Source organism: Palaemon carinicauda, chromosome 3, assembly GCF_036898095.1.
Source record: "Palaemon carinicauda isolate YSFRI2023 chromosome 3, ASM3689809v2, whole genome shotgun sequence".
NCBI lineage: Eukaryota > Metazoa > Arthropoda > Malacostraca > Decapoda > Palaemonidae > Palaemon > Palaemon carinicauda.
Window position 1 is genome coordinate 168,331,402 of NC_090727.1, and position 11,855 is coordinate 168,343,256.

An 11,855-nucleotide genomic window follows, 5' to 3' on the forward strand; every position below is an offset into this window, starting at 1 on the left:
CCATCTTAATTTGAGAATAGCCTTTTAAAACGAAAATCCTAACTCGCCTCCATCCTACCATCTCGTTTATATAATAAAGAAAAAGTGCTGATTAAGTTTTTATAGTTTGTATTGGAAAAATTTGTTAAATAATGCTTTTGTTCTTAAAATATTCTATTTTTCATGTTTCCTTTCCTCACTGGGCTATTTTCCCTGTTGGGTCCCTTGGCTTATAGCATCAAGCTTTTCCAACTAGGGTTGTAGCTTAGCAAGTAATGATAATAATAATAATAATAATATATTTACTTCCTTCCTTCCTATTATAGAAGATCGAGAGGAAGCAGAAAATTAGATGACGAGATAAGGCGAAGGATGATATGAGGAGAAGTGTGGTGGAAGAAGATACCTTTGATAACCATGGAAAAAAGAAGAGTTAAGTCATTATCATATTCATAAGAACTAGCGGAACCTATGTAAATTACACGAAATGATATTTTCAATACTAATTATCGTGTTCCTAACCTATACACGTTTGAATAAAATGTCCCGAGATTAATTTTATAATCTAGGTTATGGAAATTGCTAGAACTCAATTTTTTGTCTAATATTTAAAAAAAAAAAAGTCAGGTGCTAAAGACAAAATTGGGAAAACTATATAAGATGTGCTTTGGCTAAGTAATCAAAGTCTAATGTGAATTTGTAAGAGTATACCATCAAATTATTTCCGTTTTCTTTAAAGCGTGACAAACAAAATAAATAACACACACGCTATCATATTGATATACAGATATACTCAACATAAAACATTTCTCCCATCCATACACCTTTCTCATTGTTAGCAAAAATATAATAGCTTATAAGAGAGGATCTCTCCATTGCAGTTTTAATTCGAATCTTAAAGCATGTCTTTTATCAGTTACAATTTACTCAAACTATAGAATTCATAATCCATTAAATAGTTTAACTTCTATTGTTGAACAAAATATGTACAGGGTAGTATAGCCATTGAAAGATGACAGTCTTTATTAAAAACATTTATTTAATTTCATTGACATTTTAACGATCCTTTACACTTCAGGTACAATGATAGAATTTGGATTCTAAACATATATAAAAAATATAAAAAAACACACTGAATAGCCAAACAATAACTTCTAGATATAAAAAAAGAAAAGAAAAAAAAAAAAAAAAAAAAACGCTGCAGTAAAATTTTACCAGAAATAAATTCATCTTTTTAGTCTTGTACCGTGTTTCTAGATTTCAATGATCTAATTCCGCAAAACATTTTTTTTCTTCAATCAATAACAGTAAAAAGCTAATAACCAACTGTTTCTCATAACAAAACCCCACAATCTTTCACGTACACTCTTCTCACATCAGGACACTGTGATATGGCCTCAGTCAAAGCATGCGAACCTTCCACTACCTTTCCGAGAAAGCCAGAGGCAATGGGTGCACCTTTGGACACAGCTTTGGTGATGATATGAAATTGGGCGGTTTTCGACTCATCCTGGGATGTGGCCCGCAGTCTCCACATATCGCACGGACCGTTGTTACCTTTGCGAATGGCGTCAGCTTTCCAGTCAATGCCTGGAAGAAGACTTTTTCCCCCAGACCCGTCGTTGTTCTCGTAATCACCGAAGAGGACGCTTTCATAGCGGTATTGTTCATTGCTATCTAACTTTATGGCATTTGTATTCAAGTATGAAAGTCCTTCACTTCCTCTGCAGAGCCGGAAAAACTGTGTACCGGCTGAGCTGCGTTGATGGAGGTTAATTATCAGTTTCCCGAACGATCTTTCCCCTTCTCCAAGCTCTAGAAAGCATTGAAAGTGGTACCGGGAGTGAACCTGAAGCTTCTTTACCTCGTTATACTGTGTGGTAATAAGGAGTATACAGGGTCTATAAAGGTATATACTGTAGAAAATGTAAAACAAAAATATAATACAGTTATAGTTATTGTACGATAATGGAATATAAATCCAATACTTAGTCAATTTTCACTAGAAGAAAATAAAAGAAGGTGACAGTGAAATGAGTAAGGTATGAAATGTCTAAACCAGTAATATATAAGTAAATTGAATACTAGTAATACGCCATTCATATCACAGTGCAGGAAGTCACCCAAAATCAAACTACTGTTCTCAACTCTTTGGTAGGGCCATAGCCTCTATACCATGGTCTTCTACTGTCTTGAGGTAAAGTTCTCTTGCTTGAGGGTACACTCAGGCACTCTATTCTATCTTATTTCTCTTCCTCTTGCTATTTTAAAGTTTTTTTTTTAGTTTATATACGAAAGATTTATTTTAATGTTATTGTTCTCAAACTTCTCTTGTATATTTCCCTATTTACTTTCCTCACTGAGTTATTTTCCCTGTTTGGGCCCATGTGCTCATAGCGTTCTGCCTTTCCATCTACGGTTGTAGCTTAGCTAGTAATAATGATAATGAGGCAAATGCTAACCTAATGCCCTTCCCCGCCGTTTGTGCAAAACACCATAGTGGACTAACAATGACATCGTTAATTATGAACATCTTAGCAATATTTGGATACTTTACCAATGCGATCTTTGAATTTAAAGGGGGGAGTAAATGGGAAGGGATAACTTTTTCTATAATTTCACATTCCAGACTCAAGACTTACAGCAGAAAGCGTATTAAAAATGCCAAGGAAAGAAAAGGGTCAAGGTCATTGAAGATATACAAATATCCGGTGGAAGTAATCAAACGTATATTGTCTATAGAATAAAAGGCAAGTGTCTAGCTATATATTTATATTTACTTATTTCCTGCCACGCTGATCGGCAGGGGAAGAGAGAGTAGTCATGCTATGGTGAAAGTGGGTACCCTGAGAGGTACACTCAGAATCCACAATCTCCCACAAATTGCCGAATCAGCAGGCTGTAATTAGGAAAGGGGGGGGGGGAAGCACTGAATCTGTGTGTGTGCATATCTATCTAAATATTCATTTAGTTATCATTTTTGACAGGTTGCGTACACTAGTATTATAAGAATGTTTGATGGTGTCATCACAATACCAGATTGTCAATGCACGGAGTCACTGTACTCGCCTGCAACACAAACGAGTTGTTGGGTATGAATTCAGGATTTTCAAAGACGTGGAGCTATAAACACGCGGTCGTTATAGTCACCTGCAACATAAACGATTCGTTGGGTATGACTTCAGGATTCCGGAAGACAAGGATCCATAACCCCACAGAATCACTATACTCACCTGCAACATAAACGAGTCATTGGGTATTACTTCAGGATTCCTGAAGACATGGTTCCATAACAAAACGGAGTCACTATACCCACCTGCAACATAAACGAGATGTTGGGTATGACTTCAGGATTTCCGAAGACATGGATCCATAACCACACAGAGTCACTATACTCGCCTGTAACATAAACAAGTTGGGAATGACTTCAGGATTCCCGAAGACATGGATCCATAACCACACGGAGTCACTATACTTACTCACCTGCAATATAAACAAGTCGTTGGGTATGACTTCAGGATTCCCGAAGACATGGATCCATAACCACACAGAGTCTCTGTACTCACCTGCAACATAAACAAGTTGTTGGGTATGACTTCAGGATTCCAGAAGACGTGGATCCACAACCACATGGAGTCACTGAACTCACCTGCAATACAAATGAGTCGTTGGGTATGACTTCAGGATTTCCGAGGACGTGGAGCCACAACCTGTTGCTGTCATCGAGGCTGATTTTTGCATACTTTGTGGCTCTTGTCTTCGTGGCTCCATGATCTCCATCTTCAACAATGTGTGCTGCGAATACACGTCCTAACCTCAACAGCTCTCGGGTTTGTGGTGGTAAGTCTTTCAGGTCTTCTATCTTTTTTATTTCAGAGGAACGGGTTGGGGGAGATATTGAAAACAAAATGTTAAGTACAATTGGATACTACAATTGACATTTTTAGAATATTCTTTAGAACAAAAGGAATCACAAGCTGTTAATCAGAGGTGAAAATCCACCCTAGAAGTTCTTAAGGTTTTTTTAGATAAGGGTACCGCAAATATCATAGATTTCACAAGATATGAGTTCATGTGATTTAAGATAGAAAATCATTAACGAAAGGAAGACTTCATTCGTTTATATAACACGTGTAGACGAATTTAAAGGTTTCCAGTGGAGATTGTATACCCTTGGAAAATAGATATCAAGAGAATGGGTTGGTTTTATAAATTACTGTATATACTTATACGGTTCTGTATAGGCTACTGTGACCAGCACTCCTAAACCCCAACTCCCTCCCACACACACACACACACACACATATATATATATATATATATATATATATATATATATATATATATATATATATATATATATATATATTATAACTGCGTATTCAACATTACGCCGGTCCCTTTAAGAGTGGGAGGGACTCACGAGAAAAGAAAGTTATCCAATTCAGATTCATTGATGATTGCCCTGTGCAGAAAACTTCCATAGAACTAACTGCTCCATGCACCTACGAAGAAGGCTAATCAGTATTGCGTCAAAACTATCTGTGCACGTATTCACCACAACCTTGCACTTGCACTCTCTCACCTACTGGGAATTGAGGTTCATGTTTTCAATTATATCTCTCAACAACCTATTCATATACTTTCTGGTCCTCTTCTTCTTTCTCTTAACTCTTCCAAACTCTATCTCATTAACCTGTCGCTCTTCATTCTTTCTACATGTCAGACCATTTCAAGATATTCTAATCTATTCTTTCCCAACTCTATATCCCTTCTAATCATCCTACCTATTCACTAAACTTTCAACTGGGCTCCTTAAGGCACTAGAAGAGTTGTTAGACACAGGCCTACATGACTGAGGCCTATGAAGCATGAAGTAGGAGATGATGAATGGAGTTGTATTGATTTAAAAGCTCAAGATAGAGACAACTGGCGAAATCTAACCGAGGCCCTTTCCGCCAATAGGCATAGGAGGAGATGATGATGATTTCCAAACATCCCAGTCTTCCAGACCGTCTTTCTTCCAGTAACATGAAACGTTCACAGAAAATTTCAGAATGATTTGTATTATGAAAAAAAAAAAAAAATCATCTATGAGAATTAAGAGGTGAACATAACTGACCTTAAGAACGGCACTATCATGTGTCTGAGTGGACTGGCTCTTCCTGCCATCTGGAACAGAATCCATGACTTTTCTGATTTTATCTTGCATCGACAGCAAAGAAAATTCGTCTCTTAGAGAGAAGTCCGAAGCTTTGACACAAGCTCCAGCTTTAACGTTCCTCTTTGGATCAGTGGTTGTGTCTTCCTCCAGTTTTCCAGGCGACCCACACTTCTTCCTTAATGATATCGACTGGCGCCTCAACTAAAAAGATTCAATGATATTTTTCAAGTGTCCCAATGTCTTGCATATCATAACTTAGTCTAAGATCAACAGAGAGAGAGAGAGAGAGAGAGAGAGAGAGAGAGAGAGAGAGAGAGAGAGAGAGAGAGAGAGAGAGGAAGTACTAGCATGTCAATCATTTGCTGACATAGATGAGTTTCTCTTATTCTAAGATGAAAGCCGAGGTAAATAAACCACAACATTCGATTAAAATATGAATTAATACAAACTCAAAATACTAAATTTCTCATAAAAAGAACAAGGTGTAAATAGTTGTTATCTCAATTAGGCAAGATAACAACATAATAACCAGATGATTTATCATTTGATTGTAGGGAAAGATGGCGAAGACTTTATTATATTGTAGGAGATTGTAAGACATAAAATATATATTCTTTTGAATGTGTAAACATTCTCACAGCAATGGTTTAAATGCCATTGATACACTAATCAGAATAAAACGTAAAAAGGATTGTAAAAAGTTCAAAACAGAAAGAAAGGGATTGATATAACAAAATGTGTGGTGACCAAGTGGTTCAGTTTCTAGGTTGATAACTTCTTGGGTATCACCAAGGGTTGTGGAGGCCTATTGGAAACGTCCCTGCCTGGCGTTCTGCTGGACGGGAGATCGAGTCCCGCTCAAACTCGATAGTTTCTAGTAGTGTTTGCAACCTCTTCATTCTTGTCAGCTAAGAATGGGGAGTTTGGGGGAGCCTATAGTTCTACCTGCTGAGTCATCAGCAGCCACTGCCTGGTCCTCGCTGGTCCTACCTTGGGTGGAAAGGGTGTTTGGGCGCTGATCATATAGACATATGTTCAGTCTAAGCATTGTCCTGCAAGGACATTGTCATTGTCCCTTGCCTTTGCCATTCATGAGTGGGTTTTAAACCATCTGCTGAGGACAAGGACATTGAAGTGGGGGTGGTATCAAGAAGGCTGAACTTTTCTGGCCCCATCTCGTGCAAGGGGAATATGACGTGTGTCAAAAAAGATTAAGAAGTAGAACACTTCCTGTCTTTTAAGATATGGAAGAAGAAAAGAAATACATCCAAACTTGCAATAGAGAAAAGAAATATTTCATATTTTGTAACAAAAGAAAACAAGAAAGAAATACCTTGCATTTTAACTTGTAGTTGAAAAAAATACATACTAGCTTTCTAAAGAATACATCCAAGTTTGCAACAGATGAAAGAAGATACATCCTAGCTTTCTAAAAAATACTTCCAAGTTTGCAACATATGAAAGAAGAAGATACATCCTAGCTTTCTAAAAAATACATCCAATTTGCAACAGATGAAAGAAGAAGATACATCCTAGCTTTCTAAAAAATACATCCAAGTTTGCAACAGATGAAAGAAGATACATCCTAGCTTTCTAAAAAATACTTCCAAGTTTGCAACAGATGAAAGAAGAAGATACATCCTAGCTTTCTAAAAAATACATCCAAGTTTGCAACAGATGAAAGAAGAAGATACATCCTAGCTTTCTAAAATATACATCCAAGTTTGCAACAGATGAAAGAAGAAGATACATCCTAGCTTTCTAAAAAATACATCCAAGTTTTCAAAAGATGAAAGAAAGAGATACATCATAGCTTTCTAAAAAATACATCCAAGTTTGCAACAGATGACAGAAAGAGATACATCGAAGCTTTCTAAAAAATACATCAAAGATTGCAACAGATGAAAGAAGAAGATACATCCTAGCTTTTTAAAAAATACATCAAAGTTTGCAACCGATGAAAGAAGAAGATACATCCTAGCTTTCTAAAAAATACATGAAAGTTTGCAACAGATGAAAAAAGAAGATACATCCTAGCTTTCTAAAAAGTACATCCAAGTTTGCAACAGATGAAAGAAGATACATCCTAGCTTTCTAAAAAATACATCAAAGTTTTCAAAAGATGAAAGAAAGAGATACATCATAGCTTTCTAAAAAAATACATCCAAGTTTGCAACAGATGAAAGAAAGAGATACATCGAAGCTTTCTAAAAAATACATCAAAGATTGCAACAGATGAAAGAAGAAGATACATCCTAGCTTTCTAAAAAGTACATCCAAGTTTGCAACAGATGAAAGAAGATACATCCTAGCTTTCTAAAAAATACATCAAAGTTTGCAACAGATGAAAGAAGATACATCCTAGCTTTCTAAAAAATACATCAAGGTTTGCAACAGATGAAAGAAGAAGATACATCCTAGCTTTCTAAAAAATACATCCAAGTTTGCAACAGATGAAAGAAGAAGATACATCCTAGCTTTCTAAAAAATACATCCAAGTTTGCAACAGATGAAAGAAGAAGATACATCCTAGCTTTCTAAAAAATACATCAAAGTTTGCAACAGATGAAAGAAAGAGATACATCGAAGCTTTCTAAAAAATACATCCAAGTTTGCAACAGATGAAAGAAGAAGATACATCCTAGTTTTCTAAAAAATACATCAAAGTTTGCAACAGATGAAAGAAGATACATCCTAGCTTTCTAAAAAATACATCCAAGTTTGCAACAGATGAAAGAAGAAGATACATCCTAGCTTTCTAAAAAATACATCAAAGTTTGCAACAGATGAAAGAAAGAGATACATCGAAGCTTTCTAAAAAATACATCAAAGTTTGCAACAGATGAAAGAAGATACATCCTAGCTTTCTAAAAAAATACATCCAAGTTTGCAACAGATGAAAGAAGAAGATACATCCTAGTTTTCTAAAAAATACATCAAAGTTTGCAACAGATGAAAGAAGATACATCCTAGCTTTCTAAAAAATACATCCAAGTTTGCAACAGATGAAAGAAGAAGATACATCCTAGCTTTCTAAAAAATACATCCAAGTTTGCAACAGATGAAAGAAGAAGATACATCCTAGCTTTCTAAAAAATACATCCAAGTTTGCAACAGATGAAAGGAGAAGATACATCCTAGCTTTCTAAAAAATACATCCAAGTTTGCAACAGATGAAAGAAGAAGATACATCCTAGTTTTCTAAAAAATACATCAAAGTTTGCAACAGATGAAAGAAGATACATCCTAGCTTTCTAAAAAATACATCCAAGTTTGCAACAGATGAAAGAAGAAGATACATCCTAGCTTTCTAAAAAATACATCAAAGTTTGCAACAGATGAAAGAAGATACATCCTAGCTTTCTAAAAAATACATCCAAGTTTTCAAAAGATGAAAGAAAGAGATACATCGAAGCTTTCTAAAAAATACACTCAAGTTTGCAACAGCTGAAAGAAAGCAATTCATCCTAGTTTCTACAGAAGAAATACATACAAGTTTGCAGCAGATGAAAGAAATATATTCTAGCTTTCTACAGAAGAAATACATCCAAGTTCGCAATAGATGAAAGAAAGAATTACATCATTGCTTTCTATAGAAGAAATACATCCACGTTTACAACAGATGAAAGAAAGAAATACATCCTAACTTGCAATTGAAGAAAGAAAGGAATGCATCTTGTGTCAGAAGAAAGAAAGGAATACTTCATAACTCGTATAAAAAGAAAGTAATACAGCCTACACTAGCTTGTAATACAGCCTACACCAGCTTGTCTAAGAAAGAAATACATCATAAATTGCAACCGGGAAAAAAAAACTAGATTCAAGTTGCTCACCTTACAGGAATCTACGACGAGTTTCTTGTCTGGAAAACGCGTCTCCACCTGGCGAATCCAGTTTTTGAACGACTCGAAACAAGCGTAAGCATCTTGAAAAGCGGCAAAGAAATTACAAGGCCCTTGCGCTTCATTCAGCTTTTCCCAGGAATCCCTCACAGCATCCATACTCTTCTCCCCTTCTGCAAGAACCATGTCAACTCTGAATATTTCATCTATGAGGTACTTCTGAATCTCACCTAGACTATCGATGGATTTCATATGTTCTTGGAAATCTGTTTCGTGGATTTTTTTCCAGTTTTCTAATTCCGTCTTGTAGTGCCGGAGTTGAGAGTTAGCTGCCTGGAAAGTAGAGTCTGTGACTTTTTTGTCTCTGTTTATTTCGTGGTTCAACCATTCTATGTTTTGACTCACTTTCGACGCCTCCGTCAGGGGGTTTGAAGCTCTCAGGTGATGCAAGATGGACTCCAGTTCAAAGTTCACGGGAAACTCAGTGTTGGCACTGACTGAGTGTTCTGCACGACAGGTGTAACACACAAATACAGGCATATCTTCCTTGATATAGTTGGTGATACATCTGGAGCAAAATGTGTGGCCGCAAGGCAAAAATAATGGTCTCCTGTCCTCAGTGTTATAAGGATTGTAGCACACCTTGCAATCTACAGTATTCATTTTCACTTAGCTGCTGTCTTTTTTTTTTTTTTTTTGTAGAAAATAAGATAGCAATGCAAACGTTAAAGTATCAAAATATTATTTTATATGCATAAGATAAGATATTAGTTATAGCTTAATAATTCAGTTGCTTTTTTCGAGAAGATAAATCAATCTGCCCACATCTGCAACTGCTTTTTGCAAAATATTTCGTGCTCTAGCTAGTTTTGCAGGTCTTTGGGTCCAAAAAAAGTTTCTACCTAAGCAATAAGGTGTACGAGTAGCGGTATGAATAAGAAACTATAAGACAAACGCTTCACGTTATATACTATTCATTCTGTGACAGCCAATTCTCAAATGAAAAGAGAATAGTGGTTTGTGAAATGCTTATAAAAAAGAGATGTTCCGATACTTCGTAGGCTGAAAACGCCTTAGCAAGCCCAATATCGTTGTCGTTTAAGATTGTCACTTACTTTTCAAAATAGCCAAAATTTCAATAACAAAACTTGATATAGCTTCACGATTAAATAAATGCATGGCAACAACACTACACGACTATCAGCAAAAAAAGATGAAGGAAGCAATTCTAGACCATGACTCACAAACACTTGAAGAAACACTGTTCATGTACAGTATTAAGATTAGATGTTTGAATTCCAACACTATGGTACACATAGACTCGCATGAAAAAATGGTTACATATCACTGTCAAATGCACTGATCCAGTATCTTATCTAAAAAGATGAGTGGACAATGTTTGTTAATAGACACATTAATAAGTTAGAGGACTAACGTTTTCAAGGTTGTCCTTTGCTATCCGGCCACTGACTAGTTGGCAACGTATTGCTGCATTTTAAAGTTGTCGGTTAGCCTTTTTTCATGTTGATGCCGACATTTTATTATTGGTACCAGAAAGACAGAAGCACTCAATGAATACGTAAAACTACATACTTTCTTCATAATTTTGAACAATTCTGTAATAAGTTCAACGATGTGATAAATAGGAATCATCAGCTAGCTTTTGTCACAACAGTGAGTATTGTTATTTAGGATAAACATCGAGAGAAAATGATGAAGCGATTAAATCTCTTTTCGACGTAATAGCTCATGATGAGTTTGGTTGCTTCAGTAGGACTTACTAAAGATGACACAAATAATGAAACAAAAATTAATGTTTTTTTTCTTTTTCTTTTTTTTTTGTAAAACATAAGCAACAAGTAGACAAAGGTCTTAGTTACAATGAATTCAAGTAATAAAGTGGTGTGTAAAACGACTCTCTCTCTCTCTCTCTCTCTCTCTCTCTCTCTCTCTCTCTCTCTCTCTCTCTCTCTCTCTCTCTCTCCTCACCCTGAAAGAAACATTACTGATTATTGATTTAATTCGAGGCCAACCTTATTTATGCAGCACAATCTTATATTTACTTATATAGCTTAAATACATCAAAATGGACCTCCTTAATCCAAAGTAAAATTCAATAAACGATCTACAGTACTGAATGAGGGCACCAGCCGCCTGTTGAGATACTACCACTCGAAAGTTATAGGGTCTTTTGACTGTCCAGACAGTACTATATTGGATCCTCTTTGGTTACGTTTCAATTTTCCTTCGCATGCACACACACACAGCGAATAGTCTTCCATATTCTTTACTTTGTCTCCTCTGTCCTCATACACCTGACAACACTAAGATTACCTAACAATTCTTCTTCACCCAAGGGGTTACTGCACTTTCCTCTTGTTAAGGTTAGAAGAGACTCTTTAGCTATGGTAAGCAGCTCTTCTAGAAGGGCAATCCAAAATCAAACAACTGTTCTCTAGTCTTGGGTAGTGCCATAGCCTCTGTACCATGGTCTTCCACTTGTCTTGGGTTAGAGTTCTCTTGCTTGGGGGTACACTCGGTCACTATCCTCTTTCTCATACTCTTTTTCTTTTTTTTTAAGTTTTTAAGTTTATATACGAAATATTTATTTTAATGTTGTTACTGTTCTTAAAATATTGTAATTGTAAATTACTTCTCTTGTACTTTCCTTATTTCTTTTCCTCACTGGGCTATTTTCCCTGTTGGAGCCCTTGGGCTTATAGCATTCTGCCTTTCCAACTAGGGTTGTAGCTTAGCAAGTAATAATAATAATAATGATGATAATAATAATAAGACGGTGCATTACACTACTTTATTTCAAGTCCATTATTTTTCCTGTTGCGATGCATATTGTGTAGATCAGCGAAAAA

The 11,855-nt window shown here is 35.9% G+C and overlaps 1 protein-coding gene across 2 annotated transcripts; it reads right to left on the reverse strand.

Moving 5' to 3' along the window:
* Positions 1–1,152: 1,152 nt before the first annotated feature.
* LOC137638758 (uncharacterized) lies at positions 1,153–10,458 on the reverse strand. 2 transcript variants are annotated; one of them, XM_068371103.1, is made up of 5 exons: positions 10,421–10,458; positions 8,977–9,661; positions 5,102–5,344; positions 3,629–3,841; positions 1,153–1,852 (listed from the first exon to the last, which is right to left on the reverse strand). In XM_068371103.1, exons 2-5 carry the CDS (start codon positions 9,646–9,648, stop codon positions 1,313–1,315), a joined length of 1,668 nt encoding a protein of 555 aa, XP_068227204.1. In that variant the 5' UTR covers positions 9,649–9,661; positions 10,421–10,458; the 3' UTR covers positions 1,153–1,312. The 2 variants fall into 2 exon arrangements, with proteins under 2 accessions (XP_068227204.1, XP_068227205.1); XM_068371104.1 differs by having other exon boundaries at positions 8,977–9,658; positions 10,421–10,450.
* Between the last annotated feature and the right edge of the window lie 1,397 nt (positions 10,459–11,855).

What these genes read in the sequence shown, in the direction of transcription:
- LOC137638758 (XM_068371103.1), bottom strand. Translation starts at nt 9,648, where the DNA reads ATGAATACTGTAGATTGCAAGGTGTGCTACAATCCTTATAACACTGAG. An exon ending in TCGTCGTAGATTCCTGTAAG is followed by an intron (nt 5,345 to 8,976) that starts GTGAGCAACTTG and finishes GAATCTTTTTAG; the next exon opens with TTGAGGCGCCAGTCGATATC. An exon ending in ATGATAGTGCCGTTCTTAAG is followed by an intron (nt 3,842 to 5,101) that starts GTCAGTTATGTT and finishes GAAATAAAAAAG; the next exon opens with ATAGAAGACCTGAAAGACTT.